Below are 22,866 nucleotides of genomic sequence, written 5' to 3' on the forward strand. Positions count from 1 at the left end.
TGCCTCTGACCGGAAAGTTACCAAACATTTACTTTGAATTCCATTTTTTTCCCACTTTAAATTTTATTTATTTATTTATTTATTTTTTAAACACTTTATATTTGACAATTTTCCACTTATCAGACAGGACATAACATGAAACATCTTCACCAGGTATGAGTATGTACAGAATTCCACTTTTTAAATGGTTTGTAAAACCAAAACAAATCATAACCGAGTGCTACATTCACTGACTCCTATTCTGTTCCTGACTCAGGCTCCCACAGACCTTCATGCCTCCCTCTGCACAGCGCTCAGAAATCCGCTATGGCAACAGGGGAAAAAAGACAAGAAAAAAAAGGAAAAGATTTGACAACATGGCGCACTTTCCCTGAGAAAAGTTTCTCCAGGACGCCACACAGCTCCGTTTTTGTGGATTTTCCTCGCTGTTTATCGACACCTGCACTATAACGTGGACTTCTTGGCTGCATTTTGAACACCTCTTGATGCATAAACAGTCGATAAAACAGTCAACAAGGAGTGTGATGGGATGAGAGCGATAACCCGCCGCACAAACCAAAGCAGTCAGACAGGATGGAGAAGCAAGCGACTCTGAAAGAAAAGGTAAATAGATTAAAAACTACTCCACACACTGTCGTATGACCTGCCATTTTTGTAGTTGTTGGTATTTTATTGCCTCCTGAATAGCACTTTTTACCTCGCGTCCTGGACAGGAAATACCAAATGACCAATCCTGCGAAAACCTCGTAAAAAGACCTCTATCGATTTTCCAGTCATGCATACTGTATTGTACTGCACAGCATATGTGTGGGCTCAACTGTTGCAGACAATATCCAACTTAAATGTGATCTGATGACAGTGGAAGATCATACAGATCACAAAATAGGCTGTAAACCCAAACCACACTTATATTGTTATTGCATGAACAGAGAGGCTTGTACTGCCAAATTCCTTCAGGCAGCAAGTTTGTGTGTATTGCCATGAGTAAATCCACATAATTCCCCAACAAAACGGTAAACATGTGCAGTCCAGACTATATTTGCCTTTGGAGACTTGAGTTAATCTCTCACTGTCTGTCTCCTTATGATTAAGTTGGTAGGGTGTCCTCTGTATTGGACTAGGCTTTCATTATCTCTCCACCCTTCCTGCCCAGTGCTGCCCACATACCGTAGGCATCCCCCAGTATGTTGTAGCAGATGAGACAGCACAGATTGGACCTTCCTGTAAAATCACTCTGATTAGTTCCCTTCGATCTGATCCCTTCTAACTAGCTGATTTAAGCTAAGGCTTGTTTGAAGGATAAACGTGCATGCATGCACTTGGGCCCACGGAAGAACTAATCTATAATAGATGCTTTTCCTGACATTTCTTTAAGAGCAAGGCTTTGAATGTCAGTATTTGTAACAGTGCTGTCAGCTGCGGTGTGGACGTCACCCCCTCAGTCTGTTTGTGTATTTCTGAGAGGTGGGTTGCCTCTCATGGCACTCACAGCAATAAAGCCAGCAGTTAACACTTGTTTTAAAACCTTTGTGCACATATCCCACTGGGTTACCGTAACTGTTGGTGAAGCATAAATGACCTTTTCCTGATCTACAAGTGTTGAATTGGCTATTAGAGGCACAATATAAAACACGGGACCAGCCAAAGTAAAGCAGGCATTCAATCATTTCCGAATTGTTGTCATGAAGATTGAAAAGATTATTTAATGGTTATCACAAAGAGAAGAACTAAAAAATGTGGGAAAGATGAAGGTCAAAGGGTGCAAGAAAGGAACTGATCGGTACCGCACTATAACTTGATGTTGAATCTACTTGATACCCAAAGCCCTCATGTCTGCTGCTGCTACTCCCTGGGCCTCTGGAAGTAATTACCAAGCCTGCCCTATCCCAGAATTCAGTCCGAGGAGGTGTGGTGAGAAAGAGGTATAATGGAAGCTGGCCCAAAAAACATGCAACCTGAGATGAATTTCATGATTCACTAATACTCAGCAAACCGTCCACGTTAAATGGACACGGCACCTACTTCATCAATCGGACTTTATTGGTTGGCTGCAGTTACAGTGAGACTTAAATCAATATGATAATTGGTTAGCATTCAAATGGTTTGCCTGCCAGTTGCTCCAGGAGTGCAACAAGTTGAATATGAATGGGTATTATAATAGATTCAATCCCACATTAATGCTTGCGGCATTGCTCTAAGGCAGGTATTATCTTGGTTGTGGTGGGAGATTTATCAGTGTAATCAAGATGCCTTTATTAGGCTGAACTTTACATTGTTGTTGTGTGTCGAAACCTCTGTGTAGAAGAATAGTAAGTAAATGGCTGTGAACATCAGAGTAAATACAGGCTTTGCTAAAGTCCTACCCTGTTTTAAACCTTGATGAGTTGGTCCTTTGTACACAAAGGTGAGTTAATCATAGTACGTGAGCAAAATCAGCAATTTCCCAACAGTCTCATTTTAGAAGAAAACACAAAACAAAAAAACAAAATGTTTAACAACAATAATTCAACACATTATTGTGGTGACGCTTTTAAAACTATTGTCATGACAGAATATACCCCAAAAGATAAATTGATTGTCCATTTAGTGTTATATTAATTATCTAATATTTTAGAGTGGGATATGGAGTGGATTTTATATGCTGTGTCTCTGTGCCAATCTTTAACCTATAAAATTAACAATTAAAATAACTTTCGTACAGTTATATTGCTCATATCCTCTCTGGTTTTTACAGACATTTCTTTCACAGCTGACATTGACTTTTCACAACAGGAAAATTACAGGCAGAATAAATAACGATGGCTCACGAAGACATAGGAGTGAGCTAGCGTGCACAATACCAGGGTCCTGTGACTGGCAAAACAAAATGGAGTTCACCAATTACTAATGTTATTAAATACAACTGTGCTTTCAACCTGCTATCCATCCATCCATCCATTATCTTTACTGCTTATCCTTATAGGGTTGCGCGGGGGGGTGGAGCCAATCCCAGCTGACATTTGCCTGTCTAAGGCAGGGCTGACATATAGAGCAAACAAGCATTCACACTCTCATTCACACTAATTAACCTAATGCATGTTTTTGGACTGTGGGAGGAAGCCGGACTACTCGCAGGGAGAACATGCAAACTCCACACAGAAAGGCCCAAACTGGGGTTCGACCCAGAACCTTCTTGCTGTGAGGCGACAGTTCTTTTTTAAAGTATATTTTTTTGGGCCATTTATGCCTTTATTGGACAGTATAGTGGAGAGAGACAGCAAACGGGGAGGCAGAGAGAGGGGGAATGACATGCAGCGAAAGGCCGTCCGATGCGGGATTCGAACCGGGGCCAACTGCAGCGAGGACTGTAGCCTCTACACATGGGGCGCCTGCTTAGACCACTATGCCACACGACGCCCCCGAGGTGACAGTTCTAACCACTGCAGCACTGTGCCGCCCTGCTTTGCCTGCTATGACAAGTCAAAATTCCTGCTGTGAAAAATGTCTATTGATCTCAATCATCACATGGGACCACAGTATACATGTTTTTATTGTTTGTCATACACTTTTTCAGAAAGACCCTTCACATTTATACATCAATATTCCCTACCACTTGAGCTGCATGTTCTAACTCCTGTATAATCAGGTAACACTGGCCAATATATCTCTCTAGTAGAGCAGTTTGGTATAAAAGTAAAACTACTGAAAAGTAAGGCATTGCTCAAAGGCATTCCTAGCATTTAACTGTAAAAATATTTTTCAGTCACACTGATTATAGCCCTTTCATTCCTCTCTGTCTGTTTCTCCAGTTTTCAATCTTCGGCTCTCGGACAGTGGGCAGACCTATCCGATGTGTTCCAGGAGACGATGGGACCAGGTATGGTCTCAGCAAAGCAGAGTTCATGGAGAAAGTGCAGCAGAGCAACGAGGCTTGTCAGCGCGGTGACTTCCAGGCGGCCGTTCATTTGTACAGTGATGCCTTGCAAGCCGACCCACAGAACTGCATCCTGTATAGTAACCGTTCAGCAGCCCTTCTCAAACTGGGACATCACCAAGCGGCTCTGGATGATGCTGAAAAAGCTTGTGAGCTTAATCCCAAATGGCCCAAGGTAAGTGATATTGTAGATCTTAAATGATTGGCTTTTCTCAAGTGCACCAATGGAGTGTCATCGCCAAGAATTGTACAAACAAACAAACAAATCTAATGTGGTGGCTCTGATGTCCACAGCATTGGCAATTTCATCTTTAATGATCAGGAATTAGTTGCACAGATTGAAATGGGGACATGCTGCAATTTTAAGTGTGTTTAATAAAAAACGATTTTCGTTGTGTTGCTGATAAAAGTGACATTTTGTCCACATAGTAGGTAATAATAGAGCAGTAGGTAATAAGGCAGTACCGTAGTTGTAACATTGTTATTGTACTATAAATTATTTTTATAGATGACTTATCTTCAATTCAAAGTGTCTAAAATTTGAGTCACATTTTCACTCCTCAGTTACATTCACGTGGCTGCTGATCGATACAATTTTCTGGGGTCTTGTCTCTGATCTTGTACAGGCCATGTGGACTAACCTGCGATAGATTTCACATTACTCAGCCACAGAGATCACTAGGAGACCAATTCCTCTCAGTGATAGAAATGCATTGATTTCACGATTTAGCATGGAGAGATACTTTTGTCTTTTGAGAGAGAGATTGATGATAATGTGGTAGAGTGGTATTGATGATAATTTGTCGCTACCGATGATGCATCAGTGGCCACCTCTTCTTTGATCTGAGGTCATGCGTCTTCGGATGCTAAGGTAGGTTTCCTCCTCTGTAAAGATGTGGCATTGCATTGACATTGAGACTGTCACTTTTTATTACACAGACAATGTTGTGTGCTTGCTGCAGTGTCCCATAGTATATGGACTTTTCAATAGTAAAAGAATAGTAAAACTGTTATGAATGAATGCCTGTCACAAATGTAGTCCTGTTAACACCTCCTTTTCTTTTTTTTTGGTTATTCATATTCTTGTTATTATGAATATGCAGTTGCTGTCCAGCTGTTATTTTAGATATTTTTCAGTGCAATTACTCTTCTTTGTCATTTGACATTTCCAATTCTACAACAATAGTCTCATTTTTTCACATCTCAGTCTGTAGCATCTGAGCGTTAATATAGAGTACATCTCTTTCATTCGGGAGACATTTCATAACCTTTTGAGGCCAGTGGGGCCAAACTATAACTGAAAATCACTGCCAAAATCATTCTCCTTTCTCCTTTTTATATGCTATCCAAGTACAATGAACTCTTTGTGGTCTGACTGGGGGATGGTTGGCTTAATCTCAGCAGTGTAGCTCTGCTTATTCTAGGATTTACTGCCTGACAGTTTGGACTCTCATGCTGAAGTTTGTGTTAGCAGACTGTGTGTCTGTGTATAGTCTGACCCTTGTGTTGGTAACTTGGTAACATGAAACAAAGGGATTAATGTGTCTGTGGTATTGACAAATATAGAGAGGGCTGCATCCTAATGTTTTAAATTAAGTTTCTTGAATCACCACTAGGGGTCACTCTTGTCAAACAAGAAGGAATTTGAAGCGTTTTGTCTGTGCAGGACAAAAAGACATTCATGCAATTTAATTTCCAAGATTTTATTTTATTTTTTTTACATTCAGTGGGTTCAAGGAAATCCAAATGTTTCACCTCTGTGGTAGAAATGTGCTTACAGCCACCATGGAGAATTTCGTGGGAGGTGGGTTTTCTACTTGATAAATGCACTGGTGGAGGCCAAGGTCACAACAAATCCATCTTCCATTTTTTTTCTCTGATATGTCAAGAAAAAAAAGACACTTAGTGCAACTAAATTCTGGTTTTCTGATTAGAATTTGATAATTTTGCATTTTCAAATCCACTTTGTATAGCGGATATGAATGAATAGTGATTTGAATCCTGTATTCAGTTCATGCTGCCTCAAAGAACTGATTAGTAATGGTGGTCTAGACACTAACAGCGTTGGCCTCGGGGAAAGAAAGATTTGTCGTTGTACAGTCCATCTGCTATGCCTGGATGTTTGATGAAGGAACAGGGATTAAATCATAGTAGTGTGCTGGCATTCAGATCCTGCGTGAGTACATAATATCATCAATCATACCTCCCTATGACTGCACTCCTGGACTGGCGCGTCAAACAGTGACAGGCATGGTTTTGCTGCCCCAAGCGCCAGCGAGCAGCCCACCCTCCTGAAGCCCACAGCCAGCTTGGGAAGGAGCCCCCTGTCTAATCTGTCAGCTTTCCCTGTCGTAAGTGCCAGGAAACACATTCTGAAAGAAGAAAGAAAATGTGTGGTTTAATGACCCAAGACAGCTTTAGGCCCTTTGTACCCCACCCTCTTACTGAATATAAAAAGCTTAAATGAGAACAAAATAGGGTGTCATTTCATAGACAGGGGGGCCACACTTGTGTGTGTCTGTTCACATTTTGTCTCTATGAGCCAGTGTGGGAGGGAAACTGGGAGAAAATGTGTGGTGTGTAATCAAGCTTTCATGTGCATGATTAATTTTTAAGTACAATAGGAGTGATACTGTAGCACACTCTTAAACTTTAATTAACCCTTTAAATGGGCATATGTCATCTACAGTATGTAAGATGGAGAATGCTTCAGCATCTATTGGCAGTGAGTATTTTACGATTCTGTGTTGCGCTGCAAGTGCTTTTTAGGCATATACAAGTAACTTAGAGGACAATACCCTTTCTAGATAGATTCCCTGTCTACTCTGCTCTTCCATCTGCTCCCTCCCTCTCAACACGGCTGTTCCAGTGACATGTTAAACAAACAGCCCTTTCTGCTATCACTCCCATTCTTCTGCTTGAGCGCTGACAGGAGAGTTCCCAGGGAACCAGAAGACAACTGGCACTGCAATGTCAGGGGAAACATCTCTATCATTTGCATATCTTCTGATTATAGGTTATGATGGTGCCTATCAAGGGTATTCTGTCTCTTCAAGTCTTAATTGCCAAAGTTGCCGCCGACACCCACTCATAATGATGGGTGAAACCCATCAAGCCTCATTTCTCAGATGGGCCTGTACATTTTTTTTTTTCAGTGCATGCTATTGCTTGCATACATTTTTCTTTTTCGCAAACATAAAAATGTCCATTTACATCCCGGTAGAGGGGCCTTGGGTTTAAGTGAGACAATGAGTATTTGCCTTGGAAAAGGTCATGGTGTATGGAGAGCTGAAAGGGGACTTTAATTACAGCAGCAGCGTATCCAGTAATTGTGTAAGGAGTGTATGCTGACACCTCGAAGAGGCATAAAGCTTCTTTTTCCTGCAGAGCTGGGCGATTACACTGGCTTTTGCTGTCACTGTGCTTGGAACAGGAAGAAAAGAATTATGTGTGTTATTGAAGACCTCATCCTTTGCCACTCTCAGCAGTGCTCTGCTTTTCATGTGGATGAAAATCACTGGGTTGTAATGCTCCCCTGTTGGTACGACAGTCCCTTAAACCAGCTCTCATCTGATCTCGGTGTGTGAAAAGAATAAAGAACCTGTCTTTTGATCTCATGTGGAGAGTGGTTATAGCTCTTGTACCTTTCTTACTGCTTTCATTTGCACCATCTGAAATATTTATCTCAACATTTTGGTGACCTATCCTGTTATTCTGACACATGCTGAATAATGAACTGAAAACATCACAGTGAAGTAACAGTAAGTAGGCTAAAATAAGTGTGTTTTTGTGTTTGTAGAGCAGAGAACATGTAGGTGGCCTGTTTGTTTTAATGCAGTATGATAACACCGAGTTATATTATCATTTGTATTATTGTAATGTAGTGTTTGTATTCTTTTACATAGTTTTCTCTGAAATTGTCTTGCAATGCTAAAGCTGTCAGTCATCCTGTATGGATGGAAAATGTCTGTCAGTCATTGTCAGTTGTTCCAACACTTTGGTTCAGACTGAAACATCTCAACAGCTATAAGATGGATGCCACGAAACATTGTACATACATTTATAGTCGTCAGAGGATGAATCCTACTGACTTTGGTGATCCCCTGACTTTTCCTCTAGCACCACCATCAGTTTGAGATTTACAATTTTTTTTTAAATACATTGCCTTAAAATGACATTCATGGCCCCCTTAGGACGAATAGAAACAAGTTTGGCGATCCCCTGACTTTTCCTCTGGTGCCATTATCAAGTCAGAATTTTAATTTGTTGAATTTTGCTGGTATTTGGTTATAAACCGAAACTAATGACATTCATATCATCTTCAACTTTGCTTTTTTTTTTATTGTGAACATGTTGAACATTGTACCTGCTTAACATCACAATGCATTGTCATTGTGAGCTTGTTAGCATGCTGCCGTTAGGTCGAAAGACCGCTGCGCCTTGTGGAGCTGCTAGCATCACTGTGGACTCAGTTTTGTAAAGCAAAACATTCAAACAACAAAAATATCTTCTGTGCAGGTTTAGATTTCAGTCACAACAATTCAGTCTGTGAATGAACGCTGCTGACTGTTTAGAGCGCATATATTTCCTCGCTAACAACGAACAAATTAAAAGAATAAAGACAGAACTCTGAACTCTATGTGTATGTTGGGACCATTTCTATGCATCAATGAATATTTATAATATACCTCGATGCATATTTATGATTAGCATGATCTGGTTTGATTTGAAAGAACTGAGTGCATCTGACATCAACCTGCATACCTGCCTGTAGTTATGAATAAATAGTCATGAAATATGAATGCCTCTCTAGTTAGTCATGAGACTACCGATAGACAGCAGAGACTCATTATGATGTTGTGCAGAGAAAGTTGCTCACTAGGTAGAATTCTCAAATCAGATGCATTGTGTCTCGCCTTTTTGTGCTCTCAGATTATTGGGTTGTAGTGAAAAATGGGGCACAGGAGCTCATCTACAACTGCACATCCTTCACAAGTCCCTGCTACACAGACGAGGAATATTTTGTGAATGTAATTGTCAGAAGTAATGACTGATGACTTTCTCAAGTTATCAGAGGAGATCAGACACTTAATCTTGGGAGCAGAGGAGTTCCATCCATCCATCCATAAAAAAAACAAGAAAACTGAATTGCAAAATACAAATGTAAGAAATTAGCTGCATATAGATTGTGGAATATTAATAGATTTAATAGAAGATTGTTGACTTAATGGAACATATGGACTGATCCAAAGTAAAGTCAAATCTTTGACAGTGTAAGGTCCTAGAGGATCTAGTATGTAGTCCTAGTTCTATATCCTACCCCATTCGAGTGTTGATGCAGCTGTTCTGCATGATAATACGATTGTATGTTAAGTGGATTAAAGCAACTTTAATTTGATTAAACAGTCTGAAAAGTGCCACATTGCATAAGATTGAAAAAAATGCAACAGAGTAAATTCTTCTTTTCCAAAAAGTTGGTCCATGCCTTCAGTTTTTGTTATGTGTAATCTCAATGTTTGTTGATCATGCGTTTGTTGACCTTCTGAACACCACAGCAGTTTTCATGTGAGAGGTTTTATGGATATACACTTATTATGACAGAATGCTTTCCCTACTGCCTCTCTTCATGAAGATTTGTGCCCTAGGTTAAAATAAGGTCTTCCTGCCAGCTTCCCCTCTCCCACTGCTCTGCTGCTGTTTTCCACCGTAGCTCCAGCGCTCACCATGGAGAGAGTAGAGTCATGAACCACTAATAAGAGGGTTCCGTTTTGCTTCTACCCAGCCGAGGCTTGAACTAATGAACAAATCAAATGAATGGCATGTAATTATAGGCCAGAAAGAGCGGGACGGACAGAGGGTTGGCGCTAGCGGGTACAAACCTGAAATTATTTGTCTGGAAAATCTGTGAAATGAGCGGGAGCAGTTAAATTCTCTCTTTTTCCTTTAGAAGGCTATTGTGGCTAAGCAGCGCTGCACTTATGCAAAGGCCATGATGGAGGGAAAGTGACCATGCACACACACACACACACACACACACACACACACACACACACACACACATACACACGAGTCTGCTGTTTTGATTTCAACAGCACTTCCTTGGCAGCTATGTCCTTCTTTACGCAGATCAGATGAAAATAATCCTGTGCTGCATTTGTCTGTTTGGTAAACACCAGACTCTCTTACCTGGCATCTTTTGCTGCTTTGTGGATATTTTATAGAAAGACGCTTTTTTCTTGAATTACCCTATTTGACTCTATATGCTGTATTTTAGAAACGTTTTGTGTCCAAAGTGATAGTATTCAGTAATATGCAACAAAAATATATTACAGCTTCCGCATTATTATGAACCTGATGGATGCGATTTCCATTCAAAATCCCATTTCCTTCTTTCATTCTAATGACTCCCTCAAAATTGAATGAACGCATCAACATCCAACACATGCTGTTAGAATCAGCTCACGTCACCATTTTCTACTATATGTTGCTTCTGTGTCTGTTGAATTGCCAGTGAGTAATGCAGCTCAGGCACAACACGTAAATTATACCAGTAATATAACTGATAGAATTTATATCCAGAATCGTGCCGCTGTTTCCAGTCTGCTAACTCAATACTCTTGATGTGTTCAGTATTTTGTCTGTCTTTCTTTTTTTTTTTTTTCTTACAATTTGGAACGGCAGCTTTCAAATCCTGCTTACCCGGGTTGTTGTGACGGTGGCCAAGTGGTTTTCCTTTCTGCCACCCAGGCGCCCCACCAAATTGTAGTGTTTAGTAGAATTTAATCTGCTTTCAAGAAACACCAGACGCACACATATAAAAAAAAGAGAAAAAAAAAAGAAAATTGGCCTAGCTTTTCCTTTTTACACTAACCATAAGCCCCGTACAGTTGTATCTTAGTGCTTTGCTGGATGCTACAAAGTTCATAAAGAATAGGTTTCCAGGGTGGGATGATGTAATGTGGTTTGATGTGTGTGTGATGACCTCCCTCTCACCCCACAGCCGTCTGTCTTTAGTCTGTCCTGGGGGCCTGGATGAGTCAGAGCTGGGAGCTGATGTCACCCTGATGATAATCTGTCTGGCCTATCAACACCTACTGCCCAACTCACACAGATGCGTCGTTTTAGACCATCTTCTCCAAAAGAACATAATGGATCTAAATTCATTGTGTTTAATCTGTGTTTCTTCTGGCTAATTTGGTCAGTACTGAACTTTTTGTGTGTGTTAGCTTTGTATAAAACTTTCTTTGTTTCGTAATGCCATTTTGCAGATAAGCTATTCAGAAAATTAAATACAGCGGCATCTTTGTCCCAAATGAAATAAAGTATATCAAAGCCTAGGTAAGCACCTCAAACAAGAAACTCTCAATCATGTTAAAGAACGTCTGTACCTCAGAATGCTTTTTCCCTCCGGATACATCATTTGATTACCAGCTTAATAGGTTTTTGCTTGCTATTACATGGCAAGAAATGTCAAAAGGCCCAGAGAAAGCAAGCTCATTGCCATGCTCATGGCATAACAGCCTGCCACTGATAGTGGATCAGCTTTACAAGCTGGGTTATACAGATGCTCTTTTTTTTTTTTTCTTCCAGGGGTTCATCTTGTTGTCAGCCTCATATTGTGCTGGCCCCTCCCACCTGGGAGCTTGGCAAGGCTTGGGCCCCAGACCTGAATGTCTCCAGAATTAGCACAGCCTGGCTCTGCTGCAGGGAGGAAGCTCTCCCATTGGGGAAATGTTGTAGAGCAGAGAGCAACCGGCAAGAAGCCCATTAGTATACACTGCATAAGCATGGAAAGATGAATAGCATAGCTTTTTTTTTTTTTTTTTTTCGTTCTCATGTTGTTCCTGATTCCGCCATCTTCACCTGTAACCTTTCATTGACTAGTAGACTCTCATTTTTCTCTTGTGTCAGTGCCAGCAGTTGTGTCGGATATATACCAATATTACAATGCAGAGAAATGATTCTGCTGATACATGATATCACAGATTTATTGTTTTATCTTTCACCTCTTTAACGAGGTGCAAGGTTCGGTCTCTGCTTACGTCTTAATGGAAAGTGTCCCTTTCTTAGCTTGTGGTCTGTTTCATATAGCACCTTTTCATGATGTAACCTCCTACCCTGAATGAGTCATATGCCCTGGTTCCTCCCTGAGAAATAAATTGGTAGGGATAAAGGTGCCACTAATTTTGTTTCCAGGTGGCTGAAAGAAGCAGTGTGGTAGTTTGAGAAAATCAGCGTCAAATCAGTTCTGACTTGAAATGAATGGAAAGAAGTGGGTCAAGACCTGTGTTCGGTTTTGTGGCAAACCCTTTTCTGAATTACCTCTCTGTTCATCTCCTGTTCTGAGTATTTCATTTCTTGCTGTCACAGTTGTACTCTCATCCAGTTTGTGTGTGTTATTTGAATATGGCAAAAACATAAGAAACACACAAGTTATTTTTGACAAACTTATAATTTAAGTGTTATAATTTGGGTTTGCATAATAGCTTTTATATAGTTTAAGTGGGCTGAAATAAGTCAAATGCATTGAGTGTATCTTTTAAGGGAAGGGATTTGTATATTGTTAGTATCTCCCACTTTAGCCTGCAGGCTTAAAACGTTTGTAGTTTTTTCATTGATGGAGAACAGCAGCATCACTTCTGCAGTGCAGTCTGCTTCTCTGCCATCCATGTTATCCTTATGTTCCAGGCAGTTATAGTTTGATAGTCATCATGCCCCCCCTTGACGCACTGAGGCTCTGCAGGAAGCAGCATATTTATGGCCTTAGATATGCATCTGCATACATCTGTAAAACATGTTTAAACATAAACCAATTATCAGCCACAGTTAGTAAAAATGTTTATGACATGACTCCTTGCTCATGATGTGCATGTGCATTCTTGTGTGTATGCTAGTAGATCATGATATAGATAGATGGATCATCTGGAACATCTTCTGTATGATTCATACATATGTTCATACATGCATTCAGTGAAGCTTTCGCTCCACTGAAGAGACTGAAAACAGTGGCAGACATCAGATCTCTGTGGAGCGATAATGAGACTATTATGTTTCTGAAATTAGTGCATAAAATAAACATAAATGCTACATTTCCATCGAGTTTTCTGCATTATTTTTCTCCATTTAAAGTTTAACTGGTTCTACTTTAATCGTCATCTTGTTCCACCTTCTTCTTCTGCAGCAGATTTAATGGCACCCGACTGGAGAATTAGCACCACCATGTGTATATCCAACTCCTAATATTCACATAACAGTAGTTGTTGGTAACGTGCATTGATTAGCATTTTCTTTAGCTGAATTTTCTTGAAATTAAGTAAAAGAAATTCTGCTACATTTGGCTTTCTTTACAGTGTCATTCATGGTCAAAAAAAAAAAAAAACTCCACAGTGTAACTTTAAGTGAAATGAGTGATAAAGACATTTTTCTTCATTATTGCAAATAGAAACAGACTACATTACTTTGCAAATCACAGTATACACCAGTTTAAAATGTCAGTGCACATTAATAGAACACATTTGTTCAATAATATGTCACTTAAAACGTGTCACTGTTTTGGACTGAAGCAATCACTTCATATATCAGGAGAAAACAAAGTCCTATTTATCATTGTCGCTCAAGTGGAACCAGAACATGAAGTGTAATCAAGCTTTACTTTAAATATGACCTAATTTTGTCCATTAAGTGAGTGCTGCATGGTCACAGTTTTTCTGTGATTACCGACTTAACTGGCATGTCGTATATGATTAATGATAGATGATTCCTAATAAATAATGGATGTTTGGAGGGCATTCTGGAACAAAGAATGCAATATGCACAATGTTATGTTAACTTCTCTGATAATCTCAAGATTTCATCCTGAGACGGTACGCAGGACTATTTAATATTTAAATCCAACCCAGCAAAAGATTGATCTTCTTTTTCTGTCCAAATGTCTTGGCGTGTAATGGCCTCCAGCTTAATTCCTTCTTCTAAAGTGCTCCTTCAAGATCTCAGGGCTCGTGTTTAGGCAGCTAAATTACTCACTTGTGTCAGGTTATTACAATTAGCCGTTTGAGTGCCTGCACTGTCGTGTCTTACCTAGATACTTCCCTCTAATTCTTTCTCGCCATAATGAGTTTTACAGCGAAATGTACCAGCAACAACAACAGCAGCAGCAGCACGAAAATGGAAATGCCTGGGGAGATGTATTAGCGAAAAAACCATGGAATGCAGGTGGTGTATTTATGTGTGCGAATGTGACAAATGACTTCCATGGTTATGGATATAATCTCAGTATTTGACCAGAGGCTGAGCTGTTCCAGTCAGGTGTTAAAAAAATCACATACTCACACACACACACACACACACACACACACACACACGTATGGTCTCAAACAGAACTTGAGTGTGTTGCTGTTTTAATGAGCTGGACAATCAAATGTATACAATCAGTGACCAGAAAAACACAAATCTCTGCTCAGTAGCTCATTGAATCTTATATTTGGCCCTGATATTAGCTGCCGCACTCTGTGGTGAGGACACCTGTAGCTTCCCTTGTTGAGGCCGTCAGTGCCGAATCTGACTGTGCAAACGCTGGTGCTTTTCCCGCCTGTTAGTGGATATTCCATCTGAATGTTCAATGTGCTTGATATTAGGAGATTGTGGACATCTGGTCAATAACATAATTTCGCCTGAATGTTTCTCAAAACAGTCCTGGGTGATTCATGCACGTTGACAACAACACGTCTGACACTGAAACACTGACACATTTTATGATGAAGCCAGTGTTCTCCAACCTGAACGACTATAGGTCGCTTGTCCCTACCCTCTGATGTGACCCAGGAGCCTATCAGTGGCAGGTGTACTGAACCGTCGTTGTCATGGTAACAATACAATACAACCTGTAAGCGCATACTACCAGCAGGCATACCAGACCCTTGTCATCATGGTAACACATATAATAAACACATAGTAAAGGTTGTGGAGCGGTCATGGTTTGGTTGGATTTCAGCATGAAAACGTCTTGGTTAGGTTTTTGGAAAAGGTTGTGGTTGGAGATTTTTAAGATTAGAGGACCTTCATTGTCATGGTTACAATAATAAACACAGGGTTAAAGTTGTGGAACAGTCATGTATAAAAGCAATATTCATTATCAGTTTCACACAGGAAATGAACAGTGTTCTCCCGTGTGAAAGTCCTGTGTTTTTGTTGACTCATCCATCCACTACAACCTCCTCCTGATGATGTCGGGTCTAGACTTTGCTTCTCAGGAACGAGGACAGGCTTAAAGGGCACTGCAGCATTTTCCTTGGTGAAAAAAAAAAATCAGCGGTTCTCTTCATTTTGAATTACTGGTATGTCTTAAAGTTGTGATGCCACTCGAGGAGGCGTACAGGGTTTCAGACATACACCCATACCTTATTGTTTTCCCCACCCCCATCCGCCAAAGAAGAATATCAGGGTCAGAGCCAATAAGAGGCAGACTTGGGGCAGGTTTTCCCAGAATGCAGGTGGAAAATAAAACAACAAAAAAAAAGCAACACACAGAGACAGACCTCCTAAATGTCAGGCACACCGGTGCGACCAATGAAAATGTTTAGTCTGACTCGAGCCACGCTCTGTGATCCTGGCAACTCACTCTCCTGGAATACACAATCATGCTTTTCTGTTAGATTATGTTTTAAGACCATTTTTGTGAACCCATTCACATGCAAAGCAAGTGTGCAATTGGAGTTGCTTTTGTATGCACTTGTTTATGTTTTGATACATATGCAAATGGTAAGTACTACGTCCACTGCAGGGGCAGGGTTTCTATTTTTCAAGTGATTAGAAAAATAAAAACCCTGCCCCTGCAGGGACAGACATATTTTCTCATTTACTCCTGGTATCTAACAAAACAAATTCAACAAATCCAGGCACTTGGTTGTCAGGGTGGAGTAGTAGTATATTAGACTGAAGTAATACTGAGTCACAACACTTCTTCAAGCATAATAACTACTGTCAGTCCTTCTCACTAATGATTGCCCAGTCACCCTGAGCAACCACATTTAGACCGCTGGCAGCCACTTCATTTGGTCTTGTAGGCAACCACTAGTTTGTGTTGAAAATTCTCTGACCCTTTTGTAACTGTAAATCTCCACTTGGGTAAATGAGAGTGAAAGTACTAAGTTAAAAAGCAAAAGGAGAAAAGGTTAAAAGAAAAAAAACACACATTATAATTGCTTAATCCATATCCCTCTTTAACGGACATGGGCAGATAAAGAATGAAAAGCAGTGCCTCAGTAGGCAAACAGTGGACACAATCTTTCAGAATGTCAATGCAAGATAAATTAAAAAATAAATAATAAAGTGAGACTGAAGGCAAAACATTTTAACATTCAGCTGCGTTCTTAAATACAAACCCCCCTGTTATCTTAATTGTTTACTGCAAATCTAGATCAAAAGTGGCTCGACAGGACATGATTATTTGGCCTGTTATTATTAACCATAATAGTAATTACCTTGCAAATGAGCAATTTTAATTTAGTGAGCAGAAGTTTGTCTATCTTTATATTATTTTGCTTAATTTGAAAGGTTATATATTTGAAGGGAAATTAATTTTATGTATACCCGTGAGAGAGAGAGAGAAAAAAAACCAAAACGTGACCCAGTGATGTAGTTATTAGTGATTCTGTGCATGTTTCTCCTGTCTAACTTGACACATAGATACCATACATTAGTCAAGGCTGAAAAGAAATGAGAGGTTAAGCACCACGACCAAGGGAATCAACAGTAAATTGTCTGCACACATCTAATTGTAAATGTTCCCCCATTGGGCCGACGGAGCAGGTGGTGAGTCAACAGTCAACACTGCGTTGACAATGAGCAAATGTCATGTTTCACGGATGCTATTTTACTTTATGTCATTACTATGAACATTGAAACAATTATCCAGAGGAGGTGGAGGTGGGATAATGATGCTGATGTGAACATCAATTATGTCCACCCACATCCAGACAGGTGGCACCCTGCAGGCACAGCGGAGCGTCAGCATCATTAAAACGATACTCCAGCCTAAATCTGTCTATTGAATATCAGACGCTCAAAACATACATGGAAACTTCTATACTGTCCATCTGTGTGCTTGATCTGTTGCAAACAGTCATTTTTTTTTATCAGTCTTAAAGCACTACTTCCATTTTAATCCTCACGTAGGAGACTGTGAGAGATCACTGCTATTTTATTTTTACTACGTCATCTGTTAAAACAAAGTTCGATTGAGTTGTGTTTTACCATATGTAGATTTCAGTCATTCAAAGCTTGTTACAACTTAATTTGAAAGACTGCAGGAATAAGTGTGTCAAATTAAGCTCGGAGAATTGTTGCATCTGTAATTGGGGTCTGTAGAGCCCCAGCGTTTCTGTTTATTATTGATTAATGCTACCTCATTAGTGCTTGGCACCTAACTATGTTGGTTAAATGATGTAAGTTTGTGAAAGACAATCTGAAAGCTGTAAAAAAGAATATTATTAAAGAAACATGATTTGCTTGTTCAAGACTTTGTAGCTGCACAGGACCTCCACACGGATGTAATTAGAGCAGCACCGTGTTGCCAGTGCGTGCTGTAGTCGCTTAAATGGTAGAATCAGTCAGATGCTTCGACCAGCTGTGATTAGGTTGTGCTCCAGTAAATACAGCTCACAGAAAATGGTTACAACCACTGAAATCTTTGCCTAGCAAAACAACCCACCTAGCAGGCTGTTGTGAGGAAGCCAGTGCGATGCTGTTATTTTTACTCTGTGTGAGCAGGTGTGAAGCAGTCTGATGTTTTCATCTGTTTTTTTTTTTCTTTTTTTGCGTTTGCTACCATGCACGCAGCACTGACACCCTTCTCATTGTGTTGACACTTATGCTGTTAGAACTTTGGTTTGGTGAGATGTGGTGCAGCGGCTGTTTTTAGCTTGAACGAGCCGCATGAAACCGTCTCCTCCGTTGCATCAAAGAGCACGTGTGAAATGACCCGAATCAGAATGAGGCCAGAGCCTTCGTGATGCACACGGTCCTTGGGAAATTTGTATCTAACAATGAGCTGAAAACAGGAAACTGGTTGGGAAGTTTGTCAACAAAGCTCGGAAGTGACCTTTGTGCTTTGTCAGGGTCACAGTTGTAGCCGCAAAAGTCAAAACATTTTGAGGAAATTTTTACTTTTCACTTGTAAACCCAGACGAACATAAACACAGATTATAATGGTTCACATATCAGCATCTAACATCACATAGTGTGTTTAAAGGCTCTCACAAACTGTGTCCTCATTGAACATATAGCGCTCGGTTTTGAAAGATATTATGAGCACTGATCTTTCTGTAAAGCATCGTACACTGATCTGTTATATAAACTAATATGGTTTAATTGCACAGTTGATACTCAGTTGATAGTATTATCATAGTTTATGTCCCGGCCTTTCCAAACTTTGTTTACAGATACACACATGATGAGTATCATAATGAAATATAAATGTATGGAGCATCAAATTGTTTCTAATTACTTCCACAGTTTTCATTGACTCATAAATAGAATAAATTACCCATTTACCCTAAGCATTGGCATGTTTATTTATGATGTAGTCTCCTTTCGATTTCATCTACGTACTTCATGTAATTACATATTTGCATCCGCAGTACCACCACAGCTCTCATTTCCCCGAGCAATACTTATGGCACAACACATTCATTCATATCACATGGGATTTCACCGCTACAAAGTCTGTAGTTAAACACTATTACATTCCTTGGGTCTGTTTGTGGAAACATTCGGTTTTCATTTCAGGCAAAATAGGGCAACAAATCTATGGGATAGGTACCATATCGTGCTCTTTAATGTGACATATCGTTCTACTATATTAACACCAGGGTTAATATTAAACATGAAAGCTAATGTGTATATGTGCTTTTTTTGAGGTTTTATTTTTCTCCAATTACGTGCATGTGTGTGTGTTTTTACACACCTGGCCGTCAGCCGTCTGGCCATTGAATGAAAAAAGAAAAGAAAAAAAAAGGCACAGTCCTTGGCACAGTTGTTATAAGTATAATTAAAGAAGATGCTTATATGGCTGTGCACAACCCTCAGGGGAATTACAATATTTTCAAAATAATTTTAATAAATAAAATTGGGGTAGACTCATGGGTGTGCAGAGGTCAGCACAGCCATAGAAAGGTTCAGACCTACTGTGTTTATGGACATTCATGCACTGTAGTGGATTGCTTTTGGCATTTCATTGTTTTCTCACTACATTAATTCTGTGTTAAGTTTTCCTACCATGAGTGAAATCATCTGGTGTCAGATTAGAATTCTCAGTGTACATCTTACAGTCATTGAGGCTGTATTAAAATGTAATATTTTAGCATCCTTGGTGAATTGTCAAAGGTTTGTGGCTGAAATCCTGAACGACCTTAGAGCAATACAAGGCTTAATTCATAAGACGTTTTGTTCACATAGTTTTCTCTTTCATTTCACTCCTATTCACTCCACAAAAAACTCTGGAGATGAAAGAAAGTGTTAATTTAGGGGGAAACTTTTTTTTTCTTGAACTCTTAAAATAATGAAACAGCCTCTTTCGCCTGTTGCTGAGACTCTACATTACCTGACATATAATTACAAGTGAGTCAACGACAAATAAAATTTCTAAAAAGGTATTTTTTAGCAATGTATGTAATGCATATTTCTGACTCTGGAACAATGTGTTTAAACAAGTCTCATTTGTTAAAGAACACATTTTTTGACTGTATTTTTAACTTCATGCCCCAAAAAAATATGGTGGCACAGCCAAATATTTGTAATACTATACTTACTGTAAGTGAAATCTTTGGCAAGTATCACTTGTCTACAGTGTCTAGAGTGCCTAACACAGTGTTCTGTATTATAATAATTTGAGATTTTTCTAGTGGCCAGTTTTTAAGTATCTTTAGCATCCAATTTTACATGTGAAGACAGAAAAAATATGATGCAGTATCTATTCACTTTATACTTATCAACCATTTGTTCACTTTAACCTATTATTTTACCTGGTCACATCATCTGAGGATTATCATTTCTGCCACACGAGAGCATCAGTATTGACAGGAAATATGCTGAATAATTGCATTTATATTTCAATTATTGAAGTAAAAGTAGTAAATTGATCAAAAACAGGATACATCACATGAGATCACATTCATCACAGAGCAACTGGAATAAGCTACACTGTAATGGATTGTGATTGAATGACAGAAAAGACATGTTTTACTGTAGTTTGATGCTCTTAAAAAGAAGTATCAGCTTAAGTCCATTAAAACATTTAATTTCAAATATCCAAATGCATTCATCACAAGTATTCCAGCATTTGAAACATTTGCATAGCAACAGGAATGCACCACTATGTAATTACTAAATACTAAATATAAATAGATTGTGTTTTACAAACATGAATTTATGTTTCACAGAATATTTCAAAACATTTTGAAGTGTTAGTTCAACACTGCTAGAGAAAATTTCCCACTTAAGGTGTGCGCACTAAAGCAGTCAACAATCTCCATGAGTTAGCGGTGTGTGCTGTGAATTAAGAGGCCCTGTCTCTGAGATCACTCTGACCACTTGTGGGATTTAGGTCACTTCCTGGAAGGGGGTGGTACTTGGCAAATAAAAATAAGTTTTACTATGGCACTGAGTGACTGGACCGTCACTCATCACATGTAGGAGATGGATTGCAATTCTCAATCACATCCCCTTAGTACTTGGCTCCAAGTGAGCCCACAGCTCTCCCATCATGCCAAAGGGATGCAGGCATAGGACTGTGAGTCAGCTGCTGTGTAAGTCACACGTGTGGACTGTGGCCTGCTTCTGACTCCTTCCAAAATGAAAAGATTGTACCACACTATTAAGTTTGCAGGAGAAGTTCTCTGAAAAATCCACATGGAGGACAACTTCATCCTGTCTTAGGCTTTTTTTTTTTTTTTTTTTTAAACCCCTGCAAGCACTCTCGCCCTGTGCAACAGTTGAGAACATGTTCCAGTTTGTGCTTCTCTGACAAAATCCATGTAGGTTTTATGCCCCTCGACACAGGTCTCTTATCCGCTGATGCCAAGCCGCAGTCTCTTCCACCTGGGGTGTTACAACTACTTCCTCACTGTAGCAGCACTTTACACAGACTTGATACATGCATGACCTGTTGTCTGGACTCCACACACTTGAGGACAACAGCAGAGGAATGCTATCAGTTTTCAGAAGACCTCTCGGCTGCTGTTTTTCAGTCAAGAGCTTGACATTCTCATGGTCCGAGCACGCACAAGTTTTCCTTGTATGACACTTTTGGCTTTGTTACAAAGAAAAGACAATATCCAACAAATTGTTTGTAAGACAGCCTCTGGGACTTTTGCATTTCAGAATTATACTGCAGATGGAGTTCAGTGAAGGGTTTAACTAACACACGCCTCTGTTGTATATTTTTGTTTTTTGTGACTATATCCTTTCTGCCTGACAAGAAGTGACTGTTCTCATCTCGACAAAGGATGTCAACAACTCTTTTATTTCTCTGGATGGCCAGTTTCTTTGCAATCCTTGATCTGTTCCTGTTTGCTACTCACTTTTTTTTTGTTTTTGCCTTAATATTCATGTGCACTTTTGTAATTTTTCAGTTTCTCTTTTGACAGCTTCCATTTCTCTTTTCACTTCGTGCATTTTACTGCACATCCTTGCTCTCTCTCTCTTTGCCATGTTACTGCGTGCTACTGTCTGTGGTGTTTAGGATGCTCTGGGTTACTGTACATCTACACTGACAGTATTCTCTCTATCAGGGTTGGGAGTGTTGGGTTGAAGCTCTGTTGTCCCGGTTGACTCAGGTGTGAAATTCAAGATTTCATCCGTAGCCCCTTTCCCTTTTCTTGTGTTTTCTCTGGTCTGTCTTCCACTGTTGCCTCACTTTTTCCTTTTCTGCTGAGGACAGCTGGCTGATAGGGGATTTCACATGTTGTCCCTCTCTCTTCCATTTCTGATGAATATAAAACACAAGAAATAAATTAAAATGAAACATCTAAATGGTCTGACTTTGGGCTCCTCTTGATGATGCAATATTCTGTTTTACTTTTATTAAGTCCCATATTTACGGTTGTGCCATCCTGACATTTGGGACCATGCATATTGCTGGACAATTGTTTCAAACATGAAATCATGTTATAGTATTTGATTTTCACTTTATTATCATTAAAATTCAATTTGAAATTGAGTCTGTTTATTTGCATGGACTGTTGCACCACCCTTGTATTTTGGGGGTTTGGGATGCCAAAACATAAAAGAATATATATTATTTGAATGTACCGAAAATGTATTTAAACTAAATAGGTTTTATAAAATAAATGAATTGATAAGAATATGTTAAAAGATAAGACATTTCTTTTTGCCTTATTAAATTAGATAACATTTTTAGACCTGCTAGTCAGGCTAAAACATTCTTGTGACAGTCTTTGTGATGTTCTAATAGAAAACTGATGTGAATATAATTGAATGTATTGGCTTTACTGTGGCTAAAGATGGCTAGTTTGCTGCCAGTATTGGCAATAACAGGGCTAAAGGCTCTGGACGCATCGCTCTCATTTTGATCATTGTTGATCTATTCCCTTGATGAATCGTAACTCATTGTTTGATTGCTCTGCTGTTTCTCATCTTTATCTCTGCTGCTCTGTTATGGTCAATACCCCGGACCATTTGGTGCCATTTCACAGGGATGGTTCCATTATGACGGGAGAAATGTAATCCATCTGTGTGAATGAGTGTGTGTGTGTTTGGTGTGGCTGTCTGTCTGTGTTTGCTGGGAATGTTGGAACAAAATGCAGACACATAAGAAACAGATTGAGCTTCAAGTGGAAAACAATTAATGCACAAGTATATTTTTTGAGTAGAAACACAGTTTCTCTCTATACGCTCCGATGTATGAACACACGTTTTTCTGTCGAGTGATCATGCTC

The 22,866-nt window shown here is 39.5% G+C and overlaps 1 protein-coding gene across 2 annotated transcripts in view; it reads left to right on the forward strand.

Annotated features, from left to right (window-relative positions):
* The first annotated feature begins 465 nt into the window (after positions 1-465).
* Positions 466-22,866, forward strand: part of LOC130169490 (tetratricopeptide repeat protein 28-like) — a 166,075-nt gene continuing 143,674 nt past the window's right edge. For both annotated transcript variants that reach the window (XM_056376305.1, XM_056376306.1), the window contains exons 1-2: positions 466-603; positions 3,789-4,088. In XM_056376305.1, the coding sequence (XP_056232280.1) occupies positions 574-603; positions 3,789-4,088 (330 nt within the window). In that variant the 5' untranslated portion in view covers positions 466-573. The remainder of the gene's footprint in view (positions 604-3,788; positions 4,089-22,866) is intronic.

This window comes from Seriola aureovittata, chromosome 5 (assembly GCF_021018895.1).
Source record: "Seriola aureovittata isolate HTS-2021-v1 ecotype China chromosome 5, ASM2101889v1, whole genome shotgun sequence".
In the NCBI taxonomy this organism is placed as follows: Eukaryota; Metazoa; Chordata; class Actinopteri; order Carangiformes; family Carangidae; genus Seriola; species Seriola aureovittata.